The 24,327-nt window shown below is 47.6% G+C and overlaps 1 protein-coding gene across 2 annotated transcripts in view; it reads left to right on the forward strand.

Annotated features, from left to right (window-relative positions):
• LOC143288300 (rab GTPase-binding effector protein 1-like) overlaps positions 1-24,327 on the forward strand; it is a 112,045-nt gene that overhangs the window by 62,845 nt on the left and 24,873 nt on the right. For both annotated transcript variants that reach the window (XM_076596653.1, XM_076596652.1), the window contains exons 11-17: positions 18-40; positions 1,472-1,775; positions 6,427-6,551; positions 10,274-10,495; positions 17,174-17,272; positions 18,831-18,869; positions 22,193-22,294. In XM_076596653.1, coding sequence (XP_076452768.1) covers positions 18-40; positions 1,472-1,775; positions 6,427-6,551; positions 10,274-10,495; positions 17,174-17,272; positions 18,831-18,869; positions 22,193-22,294 — 914 coding nt within the window. The remainder of the gene's footprint in view (positions 1-17; positions 41-1,471; positions 1,776-6,426; positions 6,552-10,273; positions 10,496-17,173; positions 17,273-18,830; positions 18,870-22,192; positions 22,295-24,327) is intronic.

Genomic DNA, 24,327 nt, shown 5'->3' on the forward strand with positions numbered 1-24,327 from the left:
GTTCTTTCTGTGTGCAGAGCAACAGTCGCAGGACTCTGAGGTATGTTGACAGTGTCCAGCTGTTGGCAGCTCCACTGCAGGGAAATCACACCCGAACATGCATGTCTGCTTGCACACAAGCACACAATGCATGTACATTTGCATGAATACCTGTGTGTGAACACGCATGTTCACATGCAGACATTCACACTGTCATACACACAAATGCCTGTGTTCATGCACGCGCGCGTGCACACACACACACACACACACACACACACACACACATGTGTGTGTGTTTATGCATACGCTCACACATCCTCAGACTACACACACACACACACACACACACACACACACACACACACACACACACACACACACACACACAAAAGTGCGCTCATGCATACGCTCACACATCCTCAGACCACACACACACACACACACACACACACACACACACACACACACACACACACATGCTTAAACAACACACACACACAAACACACACACACACACATGCACATGCACGCACTTATACAACACACACACACATACTTATACAACACACACATGTTTATGTACACACAGACACACACTCACACACATGCTTATACAACACACACACACACATTCTTGAACAATACGCACACACACACACACACACACACAGACACAACCCCCCAACACCACTCTCTGTCTCTCTCTTTCCCTTTCTCCCTGTCTCTCCCCTCTCTCTCACTCCGTGCTCATTGCCATGTGTCACAGCCGTCCACATCCCTCTCCCTCATCCCTCTCCCTATCTCCCTCTCTCCCTGTCTCTCCCCTCTCTCTCACTCTGTGCTCATTGCCATGTGTCACAGCCGTCCACATCCCTCTCCCTCTCTCCCTCATCCCTCTCCCTATCTCCCTCTCTCCCTGTCTCTCCCCTCTCTCTCACTCTGTGCTCATTGCCATGTGTCACAGCCGTCCACATCCCTCTCCCTCTCTCCCTCATCCCTCTCCCTATCTCCCTCTCTCCCTGTCTCTTCCCTCTCTCTCACTCTGTGCTCATTGCCATGTGTCACAGCCGTCCACATCCCTCTCCCTCTCTCCCTCTCTCCCTCATCCCTCTCCTTATCTCCCTCTCTCCCTGTCTCTTCCCTCTCTCTCACTCTGTGCTCATTGCCATGTGTCACAGCCGTCCACATCCCTCTCCCTCTCTCCCTCATCCCTCTCCCTATCTCCCTCTCTCCCTGTCTCTCCCCTCTCTCTCTCACTCTGTGCTCATTGCCATGTGTCACAGCCGTCCACATCCCTCTCCCTCTCTCCCTCATCCCTCTCCCTATCTCCCTCTCTCCCTGTCTCTCCCCTCTCTCTCACTCTGTGCTCATTGCCATGTGTCACAGCCGTCCACATCCCTCTCCCTATCTCCCTCATCCCTCTCCCTATCTCCCTCTCTCCCTGTCTCTCCCCTCTCTCTCACTCTGTGCTCATTGCCATGTGTCACAGCCGTCCACATCCCGGGACGAGCTGACCCCCTTTGACAAAGTGAAGAGTCAGTCCAGAGGGTCTTTAACCTCTGCCAACTCGGACGAGATCGGTCAGTTTGAGACGCTGGAGGAGGGGGGGGGCGGTCTCCACCGGGCCCACTCCAGCTCGGAGCTGCCCAGGGGAGAGAGGGAGGGGGACAGTGGGCAGCTGGAGACGCGCTCCCTGGGGGAGGCGGACGGCATGACCATTCGCATCAGTCCAGAGAAGGTGTTGACCCTGCCTTCCGCCTCTCTCACCGCCGCTCAGACCAAGGCCATCACAGGTGGGAGCACTGGCTTGTCCTCCATTGATGCGCTTGTACATTGTTTCTCCTTGTGGTATTTGTCAGTGCGTTTATTGTGGATTCAACAGTGTGCGTGTGTGTGTGTGTGTGTGTGTATGTAATAAATTTCTTGAGTGATGGTTCATGTGTTTGAGAGACACACATAATGTAAATAGGTCATTGAATTTGTGTGTGTGTGTGTGTACATTTTTTGACTGATGCTTTATGTGTTTGAGAGACACACATGATAGATATATATATATGTGTGTGTCATTGAATTTGTGTGTGTGTGTGTGTGTGTGTGTGTGCAAGTGGTGGGAGTAGGTAGACAAGTGTGGACTGACAATGAGTGGTCAGCATTGGTGACATTCTGGAACTCCTCCTCAGTTCAGGATTGATTTGGAAAACTTTCTTCAGGATGAACATTGACATAAATGTTTTTAATGGCATACTTTTAATGATTCAAAAAAGAATCCAACAAATCTACTTTTACCCAGGTATGGATGTAGATTTCACAGTGACATCTGGGTGAAACATTGTAAATTATTTCAGTGTCACTGCCTCTCTGTCTCTGTCTCTCTCTGTGTGTGTGTCTCTCTCTCTCTCTCTCTCACGCTGTGTGTGTGTGTGTGTGTGTGTGTGTGTGTGTGTGTCCATGCCTACTACTCTGTCCTTTCCGCTCAGTTAAGTTCACAAGACTTCATTGTTTGCTTCTGCTTATTGTTTGTTTTTAGTCATTATTTTGATTTTCTTTTTCATTTGTTTAATGACTTATCCATTTATTTGTTTATGTATCTTCATTCTATTTCACTTTCCCTCAAGGCCTGACCAAGCGTGTTGGGTTACGCTGCTGGTGAGGCATCTGCTTAGCAGATGTGGTGTAGCATATAAAGATTTCTCTGAACGCAGTGATGTCTCCTTGAGTAACTGAACTGTCTGCTTCAAGAAGTTGAAACAGAAAATGTTCTTTTTGCTCATTGAAATGGTGGTCAACAGATAAGAAAGCGACATGAAAAAGGAGAAATGAGTAAGTGGCACAGCTTCCTTGAGAACTGCACACTTCAGTCATCAGGGGTAAGGAAAAACGTTCAGGTCAGAAATATAACCTCTTAAGATAATAGCGATTAAAAAAGAATAACCTATGCATCCTTCCTTGATTACTATGTATATTTCAATCAACATTGTCTTGTCTTTCACATGTGTCACGACACAGTGATTCTGGTGTCCACAATATTACCACATTTCACACGTGTCACGACAGAGTGATTCTGGTGTCCACAGTATTACCACATTTCACATGTGTCACGACAGAGTGATTCTGGTGTCCGCAATATTACCACATTTCACATGTGTCACGACAGAGTGATTCTGGTGTCCGCAATATTACCACATTTCACATGTGTCACGACAGAGTGATTCTGGTGTCCACAATATTACCACATTTCACATGTGTCATGACAGAGTGATTCTGGTGTCCGCAATATTACCACATTTCACATGTGTCACGACAGAGTGATTCTGGTGTCCACAATATTACCACATTTCACATGTATGAACAGAAAGTTATTCTGGTGTCCACAGTATTACCAGATTTCACATGTATGAATAGAAAGTTATTCTGGTGTCCACAGTATTACCAGATTTCACATGTATGAATAAACCGTTATTCTGGTGTCCACAGTATAACCAGATTTCTGATGTATGAATAGAAAGTTATTCTGGTGTCCACAATATTACCATCACTTGTTTCAAGAGAAAGTTATTCTAGAGTCTGCAATACTACCACATGTATGAATAGAAAGTTTTTTTTCTGGTTTCCACAATATTAACACCACATTAGTCTATACAATCAGCCCCTGTCCGACATCAGCAGTGAACATCGATGTGATTTTCACAAGTTTGCAGATGAACACCCAACTCACAAAAGCTGCTTCCCCTAGTTCTTTTGCTATCCTTCGCAAAAACATGGAGATGTGCATTGTTGTGATGAAGGAATGGATGCTGACTAACAAGCTCAGACTCAATGATGTCAAGACCGAAGCCATGCTGGTAGGTTCCAGGTCTGTGCTTAGTCATGTCTGGGACCATTCCTTGGCTGTCTGCAATGCTGTTGTCAACTTTCAAACTTGTGTCAGAAACCTGGGTGCACACTGTGATTCAGCTCTGTCCATGCATGACCCTATCAGTAATTTATGCAACACTGCAAACTTCCAACTGAGAAACATCTGTACCATTCGACCATATCTGACTGCTGAAGCAACCTCTCAGCTTGTCTGTTCCTTGATCCTCAGTCACATTGACCACTGCAATTCACTACTCGCTGGTTTGCCCTCTGATTTGTTACCACGCCTTCAGATGATCTTGAACTATGCTGCCAGAGTCGTTCTCAAAAATAGATCATGTTACCCCGCTCTTGCGTCAACTTCATTGGCTGCCCATCCAGTACAGAATTCAGTACAAAACTGGCCTGTTGGCTTATCACCACTTCGAAGGCTCCCTCCCATCTTACTTATCTTTTGTCCTTCATATTTACTCTCCATCCCGTTCTGTCAAGTCTTCTGGAGAAAAACTCCTTCAAGTCTCCACAGTCTCTTCAAAGACATTTTCTGTCAGGTCTTCTGGAGAAAAACTCCTTCAAGTCTCCACAGTCTCTTCAAAGACATTTGGTCAAAGGGCTTTTCAGCATCAAGCACCTTCTGCTTGGAATTCTCTTCCTCTGGATCTCCAGCACTCATCAGCTCTGTCCTTTTCCAAACGAAAACTGAAAACCCAACAGTTCAAAATGGCCTTTGGATGTGACGAAGCACAGTTCTTTGTCTCCTCCCACCCTCTGCACTCCACTTGTGTCCCCCCGCTATTGTGGTATTCCTGTGGTGTGGGAGCTTGTGGGTTGGTGTTTGAGTGTGTGTGTGTGTGTGTGTCATCACCAGTCATCTGCGCACCCACAGAGCCCAACCCACCCACCCCCAGGATGACTAGATGGTCCTCGTCGATTCCGACGGACGAACCACACACACACACACTGTGTGTGTGTGTGTGTGTGTGTTTTGTGCCTTTTTCCTGTGAATATATCTGCAATTTATAGTTTTGTATTGGTGGATACTGATCTTGTTTTACACTGCTGTCTTCATGTGTTCTTATGTTGTATGAAGTACCAAGATATATTTTTATATATAAGTACTGTTTATTGTGAGGCACTTAAAGCCCATCTACGGGGAGTTCGCGCCATATAAGTACAATGTTATTATCATTATTATGTGTAATGCGTTTAATGTTTATTGTCATGTGCTTTGAGCTGCCTTTAAGGGAGGAATGTTCTCAACAAGTATCCATTATTATTATAATGAAATAGGAAGTTACTATGGTGTCCACAATAATAACACCTCATGTGTGAATAGAAAGTTATTCTGGTGTCCACAGTATTACCTCATGCGTGAATAGAAAACATTCTGGTGCCCACAATATTACCATGAGTGAATAGAATCAGATCAAATCAAATCAAAAACACTTTATTAATCCACACAGAAATTAACTTGTGCAAACACAGGCTCGTAAACACCAACATAAAATGATCATGTGCAACATAAAAAGAGATTAAATCTAGTCAAATAAGAATTCCCAATAGCTGACAATAGACTGACCCCTCCTGCCCCCCTACCCTGACACACACACACATACTCCCATTAAGACAATAGGGTATTGCACAACAATATTTACAAATGAAAACATCCAACAAATAAAAGGTATATATTACTAAAATAACATGCATACATGTGCACACACACATGCGCATGCATGCACGCGTGCACACACACAGACACACACACACACACACACACACACACACACGTTAAGACCATAAGGTATTGTACAACAATACTTATATAAAAACGTCCAGGACATAAAAAGTTATTCTGGTGTCCACAATATTACCTCATGTGTGAATAGAAAGTTATTCTGGTGTCGATAATACCACCACGTTTCACTCACCACCACGTTTCACTCGAGAGTTATTCATCTCCAGACCTGACTGGTGTGACAGGACAGTGGTGTGTGTGCCGGTGGTGGTGTCTGGTGAAGCAGTGTGACAGGTGTGACAGGACAGTGGTGTGTGTGCTAGTGGGGGTGTCTGGTGAAGCAGTGTGACAGGTGTGACAGGACAGTGGTGTGTGTGGTGGTGTCTGGTGGAGCAGTGTGACAGGTGTGACAGGACAGTGGTGTGTGTGCCGGTGGTGGTGTCTGGCGGAGCAGTGTGACAGGTGTGACAGGACAGTGGTGTGTGTGCCGGTGGGGGTGTCTGGTGAAGCAGTGTGACAGGTGTGACAGGACAGTGGTGTGTGTGCCGGTGGTGGTGTCTGGCGGAGCAGTGTGACAGGTGTGACAGGACAGTGGTATGTGTGGTGGTGTCTGGTGGAGCAGTGTGACAGGTGTGACAGGACAGTGGTGTGTGTGCCGGTGGTGGTGTCTGGCGGAGCAGTGTGACAGGTGTGACAGGACAGTGGTGTGTGTGCCGGTGGGGGTGTCTGGCGGAGCAGTGTGACAGGTGTGACAGGACAGTGGTGTGTGTGCCGGTGGGGGTGTCTGGCGGAGCAGTGTGACAGGTGTGACAGGACAGTGGTGTGTGTGCCGGTGGGGGTGTCTGGCGGAGCAGACCCGACGCCAGAGACAGAGGCGCGGAGGACGCTGCTGGCGATGGCCAAAGCCAAGAGTGAGCAGTTCCCGCTGGAGGGCAAGCGTCTGGTCAGCGAGCGTGAGTGGCACCTGCTGCAAGAGGAGGTCAGTTCCACACTGCCACCTGCACCACGCTTCACGGCACTCATCACACTTCACGGCCCTCACCACACTTCACAGCCCTCATCACTCTCACCACACTTCACGGCCCTCATCACCCTCATCACACTTCACATCCCTCACCACACTTCATGGCCCTCACCACACTCCACGGCCATCATCACGCTCACCACACTTCACAGCCCTCATCACACTTCACAGCCCTCATCACACTTCACAGCCTTCATCACACTTCACAGCCATCATCACACTTCACAGCCCTCACCACACTTCACAGACCTCATCACACTTCATGGCCCTCATCAACCTCACCACACTTCACAGCCCTCATCACCCTCACCACACTTCACAACCCTCACCACACTTCACAGACCTCATCACACTTCATGGCCCTCATCACCCTCACCACACTTCACAGCCCTCATCACCCTCACCACACTTCACAACCCTCACCACACTTCACAGCCCTCACCACCCTCACCACACTTCACAGCCCTCACCACCCTCACCACACTTCACAGCCCTCACCACCCTCACCACACTTCACAGCCCTCACCACACTCACCACACTTCACAGCCCTCACCACCCTCACCACACTTCACAGCCCTCACCACACTCACCACACTTCACAGCCCTCACCACCCTCACCACACTTCACAGCCCTCACCACACTCACCACACTCCACAGCCCTCACCACACTCCACAGCCCTCATCACACTTCACAGCCCTCACCACACTTCACAGCCCTCACCACCCTCACCACACTCCACAGCCCTCACCACACTCCACAGCCCTCACCACACTTCACAGCCCTCACCACCCTCACCACACTCCACAGCCCTCACCACACTCCACAGCCCTCACCACACTCCACAGCCCTCACCACACTCCACAGCCCTCACCACACTTCACAGCCCTCACCACCCTCACCACACTCCACAGCCCTCATCACACTTCACAGCCCTCACCACACTCCACAGCCCTCACCACCCTCACCACACTCCACAGCCCTCATCACACTTCACAGCCCTCACCACCCTCACCACACTCCACAGCCCTCATCACACTTCACAGCCCTCACCACACTCCACAGCCCTCACCACCCTCACCACACTTCACAGCCCTCACCACACTCCACAGCCCTCATCACACTTCACAGCCCTCACCACACTCCACAGCCCTCGCCACACTTCACAGCCCTCATCACCCTTCACAGCCCTCACCACACTCCACAGCCCTCATCACCCTCACCACACTTCACAGCCCTCACCACACTCCACAGCCCTCACCACACTCCACAGCCCTCATCACACTTCACAGCCCTCACCACACTCCACAGCCCTCGCCACACTTCACAGCCCTCACCACACTCCACAGCCCTCACCACACTCCACAGCCCTCACCACACTCCACAGCCCTCATCACACTTCACAGCCCTCACCACACTCCACAGCCCTCACCACACTTCACAGCCCTCACCACACTCCACAGCCCTCACCACCCTCACCACACTCCACAGCCCTCATCACACTTCACAGCACTCACCACACTCCACAGCCCTCGCCACACTTCACAGCCCTCATCACCCTCACCACTGAGTGAGAGTGAGGCTTGTGACGGGTGAAGTAGACAGTGAACACCTGTCCCCACACTGGGTGAGAGTGAGGCTTGTGACGGGTGAAGTAGACAGTGAACACCTGTCCCCACACTGAGAGTGAGGTTTGTGACACATGAAGTAGACAGTGAACACCTGTCCCCACACTGAGAGTGAGGCTTGTGACGGGTGAAGTAGACAGTGAACACCTGTCCCCACACTGAGAGTGAGGCTTGTGACGGGTGAAGTAGACAGTGAACACCTGTCCCCACACTGAGAGTGAGGCTTGTGACGGGTGAAGTAGACAGTGAACACCTGTCCCCACACTGAGTGAGAGTGAGGCTTGTGACAGGTGAAGTAGACAGTGAACACCTGTCCCCACACTGAGAGTGAGGCTTGTGACGGGTGAAGTAGACAGTGAACACCTGTCCCCACACTGGGTGAGAGTGACGCTTGTGACGGGTGAAGTAGACAGTGAACACCTGTCCCCACACTGAGAGTGAGGCTTGTGACAGGTGAAGTAGACAGTGAACACCTGTCCCCACACTGAGAGTGAGGCTTGTGATGGGTGAAGTAGACAGTGAACACCTGTCCCCACACTGGGTGAGAGTGAGGCTTGTGACAGATGAAGTAGACAGTGAACACCTGTCCCCACACTGGGTGAGAGTGAGGCTTGTGATGGGTGAAGTAGACAGTGAACACCTGTCCCCACACTGAGAGTGAGGCTTGTGACAGGTGAAGTAGACAGTGAACACCTGTCCCCACACTGAGAGTGAGGCTTGTGACAGATGAAGTAGACAGTGAACACCTGTCCCCACACTGAGAGTGAGGCTTGTGACGGGTGAAGTAGACAGTGAACACCTGTCCCCACACTGGGTGAGAGTGACGCTTGTGACGGGTGAAGTAGACAGTGAACACCTGTCCCCACACTGAGAGTGAGGCTTGTGACAGGTGAAGTAGACAGTGAACACCTGTCCCCACACTGAGAGTGAGGCTTGTGACAGGTGAAGTAGACAGTGAACACCTGTCCCCACACTGAGAGTGAGGCATGTGACGGGTGAAGTAGACAGTGAACACCTGTCCCCACACTGGGTGAGAGTGAGGCTTGTGACAGACGAAGTAGACAGTAAACACCTGTCCCCACACTGAGAGTGAGGCTTGTGACGGGTGAAGTAGACAGTGAACACCTGTCCCCACACTGGGTGAGAGTGAGGCTTGTGACAGGTGAAGTAGACAGTGAACACCTGTCCCCACACTGAGAGTGAGGCTTGTGACAGGTGAAGTAGACAGTGAACACCAGTCCCCACACTGGGTGAGAGTGAGGCTTGTGACAGGTGAAGTAGACAGTGAACACCTGTCCCCACACTGAGAGTGAGGCTTGTGACAGGTGAAGTAGACAGTGAACACCTGTCCCCACACTGGGTGAGAGTGACGCTTGTGACGGGTGAAGTAGACAGTGAACACCTATCTCCACACTGGGGGACATTGGTGCAAGGCGGGGATGGGTGCTGACATGGCAGTTTACATTGACACTGACACCACATAGTCTCTGGGCTATCTGCATGTAGGTGGTCACTAATAGTGACGTCAGTCAGGAACGTTTGGGAACAAAGAGGTGGAACAAAGATGGCAAGGTTGTTGGTATGTCTACTGTTTGTCTCTCTGCCAGCGACAGTCACACAAGTCTGTCATGAAAAGGGCGAAAGATATGGCAGCAAACAACAAATAAAATTTTACATTTTGCACAGTGACAATGACACACAGCACAGTACTGCTCATTATAGTTCGTCATGACCCCCACACACACCTCCCGCTCCCCAGCAACATGGCCAAGCATAGCAGCAAACCATCATGAAAGACAGCTCAGGACAGAACACACATAGCAACACAGAACAGTGCAACAGTAAAAATACAAACAAAAAAACACCATGAAACAAAACCCAACCCAACATGATACAGTTAATAAAAAAAAATCACCATGAACAGAACCACACACATAACACCACAGCACAGCCACAGCGCAATAGTAAACACAGAAAACAGAGACACACAGCGCACGCGGGCCAAGGTTCGATCCCACCACCCCTGACCCCCACTGTTTGTGCCGTCAGATCCGCTCGGCACGGGAGAAGCTGGGCCGGCCGTGCAGCATGTGCAGTAACTACGAGGCACAGCTCCAGACGGCACAAGAGGACCTGAAGATGGCGTCCAGCGAGAACAAGCGGCTGGAGCGGCTGGTGGCCAGTGAGCAGCAGGCCACCCACAAGTCCCTGGCCTACCAGAGTCAGCTGGAGGAGACCCTCAAGGCCTCTGCCCAGGAGACAGACACACAGGTCTCTCTTTCTCTCTTTCCCTCTCTCTTTTTCTCTCTCCCTCTCTCTCTTTGCACAGTAACAATGACACACAGCACAATACAGTACTGCTCATTGTAGTTTGTCATGACATCCCCCACACACCTCCCGCACACCTCCCGCTCCCCAGCAACATGGCCAAGCATTGAAGCAAACCATGAAAGACAGCTCAGGACAGAACACATATAGCAACACAGAACAGTGCAACAGTAAAAAAAAACAACCCAAAAAATAGTCATCCAAATACTGATGACATATTTCTCCCCCCCACAACCCCCTCCCCTCTCTGTCTATCTTATCCATCTGTCAGTCTGTGTTCGTTCGTTCTTTAGTTTAACGTCTTTTCACTGTAAGTGATATTGTGTGTGTTCTTTATCACATTCCTTCTGGGGGACTTCTTTCTCTTTTGTTTTTTCTTCTTGCTTTCTGCCCTTTCGGTTAAATATGTAGGTGTTACTGTAAGTGATGTAGATAGCAAGGACAGGTTGGAAGAATGGGCCATGCCTAAAATCTTAATCCTTGAATAAAGTTAAATATGTAGGTGTTACTGTAAGTGATGTAGATAGCAAGGACAGGTTGGAAGAATGGGCCATGCCTAAAATCTTAATCCTTGAATAAAGTTAAATATGTAGGTGTTACTGTAACTGATGTAGATAGCAAGGACAGGTTGGAAGAATGGGCCATGCCTAAAATCCTAATCCTTGAATAAAGAACGTTCTGAGTTCTGAGTTCTCTCTGGAGGGGGACCCTCAAGGCCTCTGCCCATCAGACAGACACACAGGTTTTTCTCTCTCTCTCTCTGTCTTGATGCTCAGGTACAACCCATTCTTTTGTACACTTCTGAGATGTGGGGTCTTAACAGACTTGATAATATTCAGAAGGTTCATTCCTTTGCATGTAAACGTTTTTTGAACATACCACTTGAGTACCAGACAAGTTTGCATACGGCGAATTAGGACATTATCCATTTTATGTAAATAGTGCAGCAACGTGTATCAAGTACTGGTTAAGGTTGCTGAATATGAATGTGCACCGATTACCCAGACAGGCATATTTGATGTTGTTTAACCTAGACAAAAGGGGGGAAAAAATGCTGGGTGCCTTTATTTCGACTTGGGTTTGGATATGTCTGATTGCAACAAGGCGTTGGTTGTGAGCAAACTTTTTTGTCATTATTTAAGCAAAGAATGAAAGATATATTTATGCAAGAGAGGGACGAGTCGGTAATGTCTAAAGATATATGTCATAACTACAGACTGTTCAAAACTGGTTTTCAGTGTGAGCAATATTTTGACTTTGTGGATAAAAAGTGTTTTAGGGACTGTTTGGTAAAATTAAGGTTTTGTTTGCTCCCAATAAATGGATCATTTTTTAGAACATTCAAATGTAATTCAAATTATGCATGTAAACGTTGTAATGTGGTCGAAGATGAAAACCATTTTATAAACAATTGTGTCCTTTAGACTAACCTGCAGCAAAAACATCTGAACTCTGAAGGTCAATCGTATGTTCACTTGCTGAAGAATGGTTCTGTTTACAGTATTCATATACTCTGTGTTTATATATTCAATGCCCTGAAGATACGGCAGGAATTCTGTGACAACAGTGATGAAAGTTAGAATTAATTTACTATGCACAAGAAGCACTTTTGTTCTGCAGGTGTAAGTTAGTATGTATTTTACATTTTGTTGTCGCTGCGTGATCACCATACTGTGCACTTCTGACCTCTTTCTAGGGGCCGGAGGCCTGGAGATTACAGTTTTGTTCTTGTTCTTGTTCTCTCTCTTTTTCTTTTTCCCTCTCTCTTTCCCTCTCTCCCTCTCTCTATCTCCCTCTCTCTCTCTCCTTCACAAAGCATTTGAATGCATCAGCATCAGTATCAGTAGCTCAAGGAGGCGTCACTGTGTTTGGACAAATCCATATGTGCTACACCACATCTGCCAAGCAGATACTTGACCAGCAGCGTAACCCAACGTGCTTAAGTCAGGCCTTGAGAAAAAGAAAGAAGAAAAAAAAGATAATGATGATAATAATAATGATAATAGTAATAAATAAAAATAAAATAAAAAGACAATAATGTTGATAGATAAGTAAATAAATGTAAAACATGTAGACACACATTCACACATACACACACACACACATGCATGACATATATCCAACAAACATGCAGTTTCACAGATATGAAAGCACGAATAAATACACATAAACGTACACGAGCCCCGACACACACACACACACACACACACACACACACCATCTCCCAAATTACACTGCACTCCCCCCTCGAAAACCCCCCGACCTCCTCCACACACTCATTCTTAGGCTGCATATTGCAGCTTCCACAGCACACACGCACGCATGCATGCACATGCACACACTCGCACACACACACTTATACGATCACACACACACATACGCCTATATCCCTCCCTACCCCCCTCCCTCCCCCCCACACACACATACAAATATATATATATATATATATATATATATATATATATATATATATGCACACCCGCATGTTCCAATATTCTGTTGCTTCCACAGTACAGACTTGCATACGCACGCATACCTCAGCCTCATCCATTTAAAAGACAATGTGCATATATGTAACATAAACATTTGAATACATTTTTGTTATGTTCATGTACACCTTCTTCTGAGGGGCCATGGCCTTATGAATAAACCATCTCAATCTCAATCTCAGTCTCTCCCTCCCTCTCTCTGGAGGAGACCCTCAAGGTCTTGTGTTGTGTTGTGTGATGTGTTGTCTGGTGTCCCCTAAAGGAGTTGTGTTGTGTGATGTGTTGTCTGGTGTCCCCTAAAGGAGTTGTGTGATGTGTTGTGTTGTCTGGTGTCCCCTAAAGGAGTTGTGTTGTGTGATGTGTTGTCTGGTGTCCCCTAAAGGAGTTGTGTTGTGTTGTGTGATGTGTTGTGTTGTCTGGTGTCCCCTAAAGGAGTTGTGTTGTGTTGTGTGCTGTGTTGTCTGGTGTCCCCTAAAGGAGTTGTGTTGTGTGCTGTGTTGTCTGGTGTCCCCTAAAGGAGTTGTGTGATGTGATGTGTTGTGTTGTCTGGTGTCCCCTAAAGGAGTTGTGTTGTGTGATGTGCTGTGTTGTCTGGTGTCCCCTAAAGGAGTTGTGTTGTGTGATGTGCTGTGTTGTCTGGTGTCCCCTAAAGGAGTTGTGTTGTGTGATGTGTTGTGTTGTCTGGTGTCCCCTAAAGGAGTTGTGTTGTGTGATGTGCTGTGTTGTCTGGTGTCCCCTAAAGGAGTTGTGTTGTGTTGTGTGATGTGTTGTCTGGTGTCCCCTAAAGGAGTTGTGTTGTGTGATGTGCTGTGTTGTCTGGTGTCCCCTAAAGGAGTTGTGTTGTGTGATGTGCTGTGTTGTCTGGTGTCCCCTAAAGGAGTTGTGTTGTGTTGTGTGATGTGTTGTGTTGTCTGGTGTCCCCTAAAGGAGTTGTGTTGTGTTGTGTGCTGTGTTGTCTGGTGTCCCCTAAAGGAGTTGTGTTGTGTGATGTGCTGTGTTGTCTGGTGTCCCCTAAAGGAGTTGTGTTGTGTTGTGTGATGTGTTGTGTTGTCTGGTGTCCCCTAAAGGAGTTGTGTTGTGTTGTGTGCTGTGTTGTCTGGTGTCCCCTAAAGGAGTTGTGTTGTGTGCTGTGTTGTCTGGTGTCCCCTAAAGGAGTTGTGTTGTGTGATGTGATGTGTTGTCTGGTGTCCCCTAAAGGAGTTGTGTTGTGTGATGTGCTGTGTTGTCTGGTGTCCCCTAAAGGAGTTGTGTTGTGTGATGTGTTGTGTTGTCTGGTGTCCCCTAAAGGAGTTGTGTTGTGTTGTGTTGTGTTGTGTTGTCTGGTGTCCCCTAAAGGAGTTGTGTTGTGTTGTGTTGTGTTGTCTGGTGTCCCCTAAAGGAGTTGTGTTGTGTGCTGTGTTGTCTGGTGTCCCCTAAAGGAGTTGTGTTGTGTTGTGTTGTGTTGTCTGGTGTCCCCTGAAGGAGTTGTGTTGTGTTGTGTTGTGTTGTGTTGTCTGGTGTCCCCTAAAGGAGTTGTGTTGTGTTGTGTTGTCTGGTGTCCCCTAAAGGAGTTGTGTTGTGTTGTGTGATGTGCTGTGTTGTCTGGTGTCCCCTAAAGGAGTTGTGTTGTGTTGTGTGATGTGTTGTCTGGTGTCCCCTAAAGGAGTTGTGTTGTGTGATGTGCTGTGTTGTCTGTGTCCCCTAAAGGAGTTGTGTTATGTTGTGTTGTGTGATGTGTTGTCTGGTGTCCCCTAAAGGAATTGTGTTGTGTTGTGTGATGTGCTGTGTTGTCTGGTGTCCCCTAAAGGAGTTGTGTTGTGTGATGTGATGTGTTGTCTGGTGTCCCCTAAAGGAGTTGTGTTGTGTGATGTGATGTGTTGTCTGGTGTCCCCTAAAGGAGTTGTGTTGTGTGATGTGATGTGTTGTCTGGTGTCCCCTAAAGGAGTTGTGTTGTGTTGTGTGATGTGTTGTCTGGTGTCCCCTAAAGGAGTTGTGTTGTGTGATGTGCTGTGTTGTCTGGTGTCCCCTAAAGGAGTTGTGTTGTGTTGTGTGATGTGATGTGTTGTGTTGTCTGGTGTCCCCTAAAGGAGTTGTGTTGTGTTGTGTGATGTGTTGTCTGGTGTCCCCTAAAGGAGTTGTGTTGTGTTGTGTTGTGTGATGTGCTCTGTTGTCTGGTGTCCCCTAAAGGAGTTGTGTTGTGTTGTGTTGTGTTGTCTGGTGTCCCCTGAAGGAGTTGTGTTGTGTTGTGTGATGTGCTGTGTTGTCTGGTGTCCCCTAAAGGAGTTGTGTTGTGTTGTGTGATGTGTTGTCTGGTGTCCCCTAAAGGAATTGTGTTGTGTTGTGTGATGTGCTGTGTTGTCTGGTGTCCCCTAAAGGAGTTGTGTTGTGTTGTGTTGTCTGGTGTCCCCTAAAGTAGTTGTGTTGTGTTGTGTTGTGTTGTGTTGTGTTGTCTGGTGTCCCCTAAAGGAGTTGTGTTGTGTTGTGTGATGTGCTGTGTTGTCTGGTGTCCCCTAAAGGAGTTGTGTTGTGTTGTGTGATGTGTTGTCTGGTGTCCCCTAAAGGAGTTGTGTTGTGTTGTGTGATGTGTTGTCTGGTGTCCCCTAAAGGAGTTGTGTTGTGTGATGTGTTGTGTTGTCTGGTGTCCCCTAAAGGAGTTGTGTTGTGTGATGTGATGTGTTGTCTGGTGTCCCCTAAAGGAGTTGTGTTGTGTTGTGTGATGTGTTGTCTGGTGTCCCCTAAAGGAGTTGTGATGTGCTGTGTTGTCTGGTGTCCCCTAAAGGAGTTGTGTTGTGTTGTGTGCTGTGTTGTCTGTGTCCCCTAAAGGAGTTGTGTTATGTTGTGTTGTGTGATGTGTTGTCTGGTGTCCCCTAAAGGAATTGTGTTGTGTTGTGTGATGTGCTGTGTTGTCTGGTGTCCCCTAAAGGAGTTGTGTTGTGTGATGTGTTGTCTGGTGTCCCCTAAAGGAGTTGTGTTGTATGATGTGTTGTGTTGTCTGGTGTCCCCTAAAGGAGTTGTGTTGTGTGATGTGATGTGTTGTCTGGTGTCCCCTAAAGGAGTTGTGTTGTGTGATGTGATGTGTTGTCTGGTGTCCCCTAAAGGAGTTGTGTTGTGTTGTGTGATGTGTTGTCTGGTGTCCCCTAAAGGAGTTGTGTTGTGTTGTGTGATGTGTTGTCTGGTGTCCCCTAAAGGAGTTGTGTTGTGTTGTGTGATGTGATGTGTTGTCTGGTGTCCCCTAAAGGAGTTGTGTTGTGTTGTGTGATGTGTTGTCTGGTGTCCCCTAAAGGAGTTGTGATGTGCTGTGTTGTCTGGTGTCCCCTAAAGGAGTTGTGTTGTGTGATGTGCTGTGTTGTCTGGTGTCCCCTAAAGGAGTTGTGTTATGTTGTGTTGTGTGATGTGTTGTCTGGTGTCCCCTAAAGGAGTTGTGTTGTGTTGTGTGATGTGTTGTCTGGTGTCCCCTAAAGGAGTTGTGTTGTGTGATGTGCTGTGTTGTCTGGTGTCCCCTAAAGGAGTTGTGTTGTGTGATGTGCTGTGTTGTCTGGTGTCCCCTAAAGGAGTTGTGTTATGTTGTGTTGTGTGATGTGTTGTCTGGTGTCCCCTAAAGGAATTGTGTTGTGTTGTGTGATGTGCTATTGTCTCATGCGGTAGACGATGGAGATGATGGTGATGTGAGGTAGATGATAGAGATGATGATGTTTATGTTGATGCAAGGAAGATGATGGAAATGGTGATGTGAGGTAGGTGATGAAAATTATAATGATGGTGATCGTATGTGAAGGAGATGATGATGATGATGGTGATGACAACGACGATGATGAAAATGGTGAGACAATGGTGGAGATGGTGAGGATGATGATGGTGATGGAGACGATGATTATGACAACAATGACGATGGAGATGATGATGATGACAACGATGACAGTGATGATCAGTAGGTGATGATGATGATGATGACTTTGATGATGGGGATGATGATGATGATGACAACGTTGATAATGGGGGTGATGACGATGATGATGATGATGACGTTGATAATGGGGGTGATGACGATGATGATGATGACAACGTTGATAATGGGGGTGATGACGATGATGGTGATGATGACGTTGATAATGATGACAACGTTGATGATGATGACGATGAGGGGGCTCAACAGATGAGGGCGCTGACCACCAAGCTGGAGGAGAGTGAGAAATACCTGACTGACGTCAAGCACGCCTTCACACAGTCCCAGCTCCACCTCAACGATCAGCTGGTCAGTCAGTCTCTGCACATCTCTCTGACTGGGGCTTTGTGGAGTCTGTGTCAGTCTTTGTGTGTCAGCGTGTGTGTGTGTGTCTTTGTTAGTGTGTATGTGTCAGTGTCTGTGGAAGTGTGTGTCTGTGGAAGTAAGTTGTGTGTGTGTGTGTGTGTGTGTGTGTATAGATAAGTGTGTGGAAGTGTGTGTCTGTGGAAGTAAGTTGTGTGTGTGTGTGTGTGTGTATAGATAAGTGTGTGGAAGTGAGTGTCTGTGGAAGTAAGTTGTGTGTGTGTGTGTGTGTGTGTGTATAGATAAGTGTGTGGAAGTGTGTGTCTGTGGAAGTAAGTTGTGTGTGTGTGTGTGTATAGATAAGTGTGTGGAAGTGAGTGTCTGTGGAAGTAAGTTGTGTGTGTGTGTGTGTGTGTATAGATAAGTGTGTGGAAGTGTGTGTCTGTGGAAGTAAGTTGTGTGTGTGTGTGTGTGTGTGTGTGTATAGATAAGTGTGTGGAAGTGAGTGTCTGTGGAAGTAAGTTGTGTGTGTGTGTGTGTGTGTGTGTGTGTGTATAGATAAGTGTGTGGAAGTGAGTGTCTGTGGAAGTAAGTTGTGTGTGTGTGTGTGTGTGTGTGTATAGATAAGTGTGTGGAAGTGAGTGTCTGTGGAAGTAAGTTGTGTGTGTGTGTGTGTGTGTGTGTGTGTGTGTGTATAGATAAGTGTGTGGAAGTGAGTGTCTGTGGAAGTAAGTTGTGTGTGTGTGTGTGTGTGTGTGTGTGTGTGTGTGTGTGTATATAGATAAGTGTGTGGAAGTGAGTGTCTGTGGAAGTAAGTTGTGTGTGTGTGTGTGTGTGTATAGATAAGTGTGTGGAAGTGAGTGTCTGTGGAAGTAAGTTGTGTGTGTGTGTGTGTGTGTGTGTGTGTATAGATAAGTGTGTAGAAGTGAGTGTCTGTGGAAGTAAGTGTATAGTAGTAGTCTTCAGTTTAATGTCTTCCACTTTAAGTGTGTGTGTGTGTTTGTGTGTGTATAGATAAGTGTGTCTGTGTATGTATGTGTGTAAGTAAGTGTGTGTGTGTGTGTGCATTAGTGCGTCTGTGTAAGTGAATGTGACTGTGGAAGTGTGTGCTTGAGCAAGTGTGTGTCTTGTGTGTGTTTGTGTTAGAGTGTATGGTTGTATAATGTGTGTGTCTGGAAGTGTGTATGTATCTGTGAAAGTATGTGCCTGTTGGAAGTGTGAGTGTCTGTGTAAATGTGTGCCTATGTAAATGTGCATGTCTGTGTCAGTGTTCGTAGGAAGTGTGTGTGTGTTAGTCGTAGTAAGTGTGTGTGTGTTAGTATTTGTGTAAGTGTATGTCTATTAGTGTAGGTGTATGTGTTAGTGTGTGTCTGTGTAAGTGTGGTGCACTTTAGTGTGTGTGTGTCTGTGTGTGTGTGAAGAAGCATGTTGATGGTGAGCTTCAGTGTGAAGTGCTGTGTGTTTCAGTGTGTGTGTGTCAGCATGTATGTGTTTGTGTCAGCATGAGTGTGTGTGAAGATGTGTGATGATGGTGCACTTCAATGTGAAGTGTGGTGTGTTTCAGAAATCTTTGACGGAGAACAGGGAACAGGTGCAGAAAGAGGTCAGTGGAAGGAGGGAGGGGGAGGGGAGTGTGTAGTGTGTTGTTTGGTGGTTTGAAGGGTGGGGAGTGTGTAGTGTGTTGTTTGGTGGTTGAAAGGGTGGGGAGTGTGTAGTGTGTTGTTTGGTGGTTGAAAGGGTGGGGAGTGTGTAGTGTGTTGTTTGGTGGTTGAAAGGGTGGGGAGTGTGTAGTGTGTTGTTTGGTGGTTGGAAGGGTGGGGAGTGTGTAGTGTGTTGTTTGGTGGTTGAAATGGTGGGGAGTGTGTAGTGTGTTGTTTGGTGGTTGAAAGGGTGGGGAGTGTGTAGTGTGTTGTTTGGTGGTTGAAAGGGTGGGGAGTGTGTAGTGTGTTGTTTGGTGGTTGAAAGGGTGGGGAGTGTGTTGTTTGGTGGTTGAAAGGGTGGGGAGTGTGTAGTGTGTTGTTTGGTGGTTGAAAGGGTGGGGAGTGTGTAGTGTGTTGTTTGGTGGTTGAAAGGGTGGGGAGTGTGTAGTGTGTTGTTTGGTGGTTGAAAGGGTGGGGAGTGTGTAGTGTGTTGTTTGGTGGTTGAAATGGTGGGGAGTGTGTAGTGTGTTGTTTGGTGGTTTGAAGGGTGGGGAGTGTGTAGTGTGTTGTTTGGTGGTTGAAATGGTGGGGAGTGTGTAGTGTGTTGTTTCGTGGTTGAAATGGTGGGGAGTGTGTAGTGTGTTGTTTGGTGGTTGAAATGGTGGGGAGTGTGTAGTGTGTTTGGTGGTTGAAAGGGCACGGAGTGTGTGCCCAGTGTGCACAGCTGTGTGTGTGCATGTGTGTGGTGGGAGAGAGACAGAGAGTGACAGAGAGAGAGACAGAAAGTGACAGAGACAGAGAGTGGCCCAGTGTACAAAGGTGTGTATGGTGGGAGAGAGAGAGAGACAGAGTAACAGAGACAGAGAGAGACAGAGAGTGATAGATACACACAGAGAGACAGAGAGTGTGACACAGTGGGCCCAGTGTGCACAGCTCTGTGGGGGGTGGGGGGGGGGGGGTGGCAGGGGATAGTGACACACAGAGAGTGATAGAGAGTGACAGAGACAGAGTGACAGAGACAGTGATAGAGACAGAGAGAGTGATAGAGACAGAGGGAGAGAGAGACAGAGTGTGACACAGTGGGCCCAGTGTCACATAGAGAGTGGTAGAGACAGCTCTGTGTGTGTTGTGGAGGGGGGTGGAGAGAGGGGATAGAGACAGAGAGTGATAGGGACAGAGTGGCAGACGGTGATAAACACAGAGAGTGATAGAGACATAGAGAGAGAGACATAGAGAGTGATAGACAGAGTGATAGAGACATAGAGAGAGAGACATAGAGAGTGATAGACAGAGAGTCAGTAATAGAGACAGAGATATATAGATAGGGAGACATAGACAGAGAGACATAGAGAGTGGTAGAGACAGAGTGATAGAGAGAGACAGAGTGATAGAGAGAGAGACATAGAGAGTGATAGAGACAGAGAGGGTGATAGAGACAGTGATAGAGACAGAGATATATAGATAGGGAGACATAGAGAGAGAGACATAGAGAGTGGTAGAGACAGAGTGATAGAGACAGAGAGGGTGATAGAGACAGAGTGATAGAGACAGAGAAAATGATAGAGACGGAGAGAGTGATAGACAGAGAGAGACAGAGAGGGTGATGGAGACAGAGTGATAGAGACATAGTGATAGAGACAGAGAGAGTGATAGAGACAGAGAGATACAGAGAGAGTGATAGAGAGAGAGGATGGTAGAGACAGAGTGATAGAGACAGAGAGAGATAGAGACACAGAGAGTGATAGAAATAGAGAGGGTGACAGACACAGTATCAGTAGCTCAAGGAGGCATCACTGCGTTCAGACAAATCCATATACACTACACATCATATGCCAAGCAGATACCTGACCAGCAATGTAACCCAACACGCTTTATCAGGCCTTGAGAAGAAAAAAAAAACAGAAAAAAAGAAGAGGTAAATGAATATCTAAAGAACAAAAAAAGTATATATAAGAAAAGATAATTATGATGATAACAATAATAACAGCAACAACAACAACATTGATAATAAATGAAATAAAAAGACAGAGAGTGATAGAGACAGACAGAGAGAGTGATAGAGACAGACAGAGAGAGTGATAGAGACTGAGAGAATGATAGAGACAGAGAGAGTGATAGAAGTGATAGAGACAGAGAGAGTGATAGAGACAGAGAAAGTGATAGAGACAGAGACAGACAGAGTGATAGAGACAAACAGAGAGAGTGACAGAGACAGAGAGAGTGACAGAGACAGAGACATACAGGGAGAGTGATAGAGTGATACAGACAGAGAGAGTAATAGAGACAGACAGAGAGAGTGATAGAGACAGAGACAGACAGAGTGATACAGACAGACAGAGAGAGTGACAGAGACAGAGAGAGTGATAGAGACAGAGACATACAGAGAGAGTATTAGAGACAGAGTGATACAGACAGAGAGAGTAATAGAGACAGACAGAGAGAGTGATAGAGACAGACAGAGTGATACAGACAGAGACAGACTGAGAGAGTGATAGAGACAGACAGACAGACTGAGAGAGTGATAGAGACAGTCAGATAGTGATAGAGATAGTGATAGAGACAGAGTGATAGAGACACAGACAGACACAGAGAGAGTGATAGAGACAGAGACAGACAGAATGACAGAGACAGAGAGAGTGATAGAGACTGAGAGACAGTGAGTGAGTGATAGAGACAGACAGAGAGTGATAGAGACTGAGAGACAGTGAGTGAGTGATAGAGACAGAGACAGACAGAGAGTGATAGAGACAGAGAGAGTGATAGAGACACAGAGACAGACAGAGAGTGATGGAGACAGAGAGTGATAAAGACAGAGACAAACAGAGAGAGTGATAGAGACAGACAGAGAGAGTGATAGAGACAGACAGAGAGAGTGATAGAGACACAGACAGAGAGAGTGATAGAGACAGAGAGAGTGATAGAGACAGACAGAGAGAGTGATAGAGACTGGGAGACTGAGTGAGTGATAGAGACAGGGAGAGTGATAGAGACAGATAGAGAGAGAGAGAGAGTGACAGAGACAGACAGAGAGAGTGACAGAGAGTGATAGAGACAGACAGACAGAGTGATAGAGACAGAGAGAGTGATAGACAGAGAGACAGACAGAGTGAGTGATAGAGACAGAGACAGGCAGAGAGAGAGTGATAGGGACAGACAGAGAGAGTGATAGAGACACAGACAGAGTGATAGAGACAGAGACAGACAGACAGAGAGAGTGAGAGAGACAGACAGAGGCAGTGGGCCCAGTGTACACAGCAGTGTGTGTGTGTGTGTGTGTGTGTGACAGCTGACCAAGCTGCAGAGAGAGAATGACGGTCTGGTGGGGAAGCATTCCAAGACAGCCCAGCAGCTGCAGAACGAAGACATCAATCTGCCCAACAACCTGGAGGTCTGTCTTGCTACTCTCTCCTCTCACTGTCTGTGTGTGTGTGGTGTGTGTGTGTGTGTGTGTGTGTGGTGTGGTGTGTGTGTGTGTGGTGTGTGTGTCTGTCTGTGTGGTGTGGTGTGTGTGTGTGTCTGTGTGTGTGTGGTGTGTGTGTCTGTCTGTGTGGTGTGTCTGTGTGGTGTGTGTGTCTGTCTGTGTGGTGTGTCTGTGTGTCTGTCTGTGTGGTGTGTCTGTGTGGTGTGTGTGTCTGTCTGTGTGGTGTGGTGTGTGTCTGTGTGTGTGTGGTGTGTGTGTCTGTCTGTGTGGTGTGTCTGTGTGGTGTGTGTGTCTGTCTGTGTGGTGTGTGTGTCTGTCTGTGTGGTGTGTCTGTGTGGTGTGTGTGTCTGTCTGTGTGGTGTGTCTGTCTGTGTGGTGTGTGTGTCTGTCTGTGTGGTGTGTGTGTCTGTGTGGTGTGTCTGTGTGGTGTGTGTGTCTGTCTGTGTGGTGTGTGTGTCTGTCTATGTGGTGTGTCTGTGTGGTGTGTGTGTCTGTCTGTGTGGTGTGTCTGTCTGTGTGGTGTGTCTGTGTGGTGTGTGTGTGTGTCTGTGTGGTGTGTCTGTGTGGTGTGTGTGTCTGTGTGGTGTGTGTGTCTTTTGTGGTGTGTGTGTCTGTCTGTGTGGTGTGTCTGTGTGGTGTGTGTGTCTGTCTGTGTGGTGTGTGTGTCTGTGTGGTGTGTGTGTCTGTCTGTGTGGTGTGTCTGTGTGGTGTGTGTGTGTCTGTCTGTGTGGTGTGTCTGTGTGGTGTGTGTGTCTGTCTGTGTGGTGTGTGTGTCTGTGTGGTGTGTGTGTCTGTGTGGTGTGTGTGTCTGTCTGTGTGGTGTGTGTCTGTCTGTGTGGTGTGTGTGTCTGTGTGGTGTGTCTGTCTGTGTGGTGTGTCTGTGTGGTGTGTGTGTGTGTCTGTGTGGTGTGTCTGTGTGGTGTGTGTGTCTGTGTGGTGTGTGTGTCTGTTGTGGTGTGTGTGTCTGTCTGTGTGTTGTGTCTGTGTGGTGTGTGTGTCTGTCTGTGTGGTGTGTCTGTTGTGGTGTGTGTGTCTGTCTGTGTGGTGTGTGTGTCTGTGTGGTGTGTGTGTCTGTCTGTGTGGTGTGTCTGTGTGGTGTGTGTGTCTGTCTGTGTGGTGTGTCTGTGTGGTGTGTGTGTCTGTCTGTGTGGTGTGTGTGTCTGTCTGTGTGGTGTGTCTGTGTGGTGTGTGTGTGTGGTGTGTCTGTCTGTCTGTGTGGTGTGTCTGTGTGGTGTGTGTGTCTGTCTGTCTGTGTGGTGTGTCTGTCTGTGTGGTGTGTCTGTGTGGTGTGTCTGTGTGGTGTGTCTGTCTGTGTGGTGTGTCTGTGTGGTGTGTCTGTGTGGTGTGTGTGTCTGTCTGTGTGGTGTGTCTGTCTGTGTGGTGTGTCTGTCTGTCTGTGTGGTGTGTGTGTCTGTCTGTGTGGTGTGTCTGTGTGGTGTGTGTGTCTGTCTGTGTGGTGTGTCTGTGTGGTGTGTCTGTGTGGTGTGTGTGTCTGTCTGTGTGGTGTGTCTGTGTGGTGTGTGTGTCTGTCTGTGTGGTGTGTCTGTGTGGTGTGTGTGTCTGTCTGTGTGGTGTGTGTGTCTGTCTGTGTGGTGTGTCTGTGTGGTGTGTGTGTCTGTCTGTGTGGTGTGTCTGTGTGGTGTGTGTCTGTCTGTGTGATGTGTCGGTCTGTGTGGCATGTGTCTGTCTGTGTGATGTGTCTGTGTGGTGTGTGTGTGTCTGTGTGGTGTGTGTCTGTGTGGTGTGTGTCTGTCTGTGTGATGTGTCTGTGTGGTGTGTCTGTCTGTGTGGTGTGTGTGTCTGTCTGTGTGGTGTGTGTGTCTGTCTGTGTGGTGTGTGTGTCTGTCTGTGTGGTGTGTGTGTCTGTGTGGTGTGTGTGTCTGTCTGTGTGGTGTGTGTGTGTCTGTGTGGTGTGTGTGTGTCTGTGTGGTGTGTGTGTCTGTGTGGTGTGTGTGTCTGTCTGTGTGGTGTGTGTGTCTGTGAGGTGTGTGTGTCTGTCT

The sequence above is a fragment of the Babylonia areolata genome, chromosome 12, assembly GCF_041734735.1.
Source record: "Babylonia areolata isolate BAREFJ2019XMU chromosome 12, ASM4173473v1, whole genome shotgun sequence".
Classification (NCBI taxonomy): Eukaryota; Metazoa; Mollusca; class Gastropoda; order Neogastropoda; family Buccinidae; genus Babylonia; species Babylonia areolata.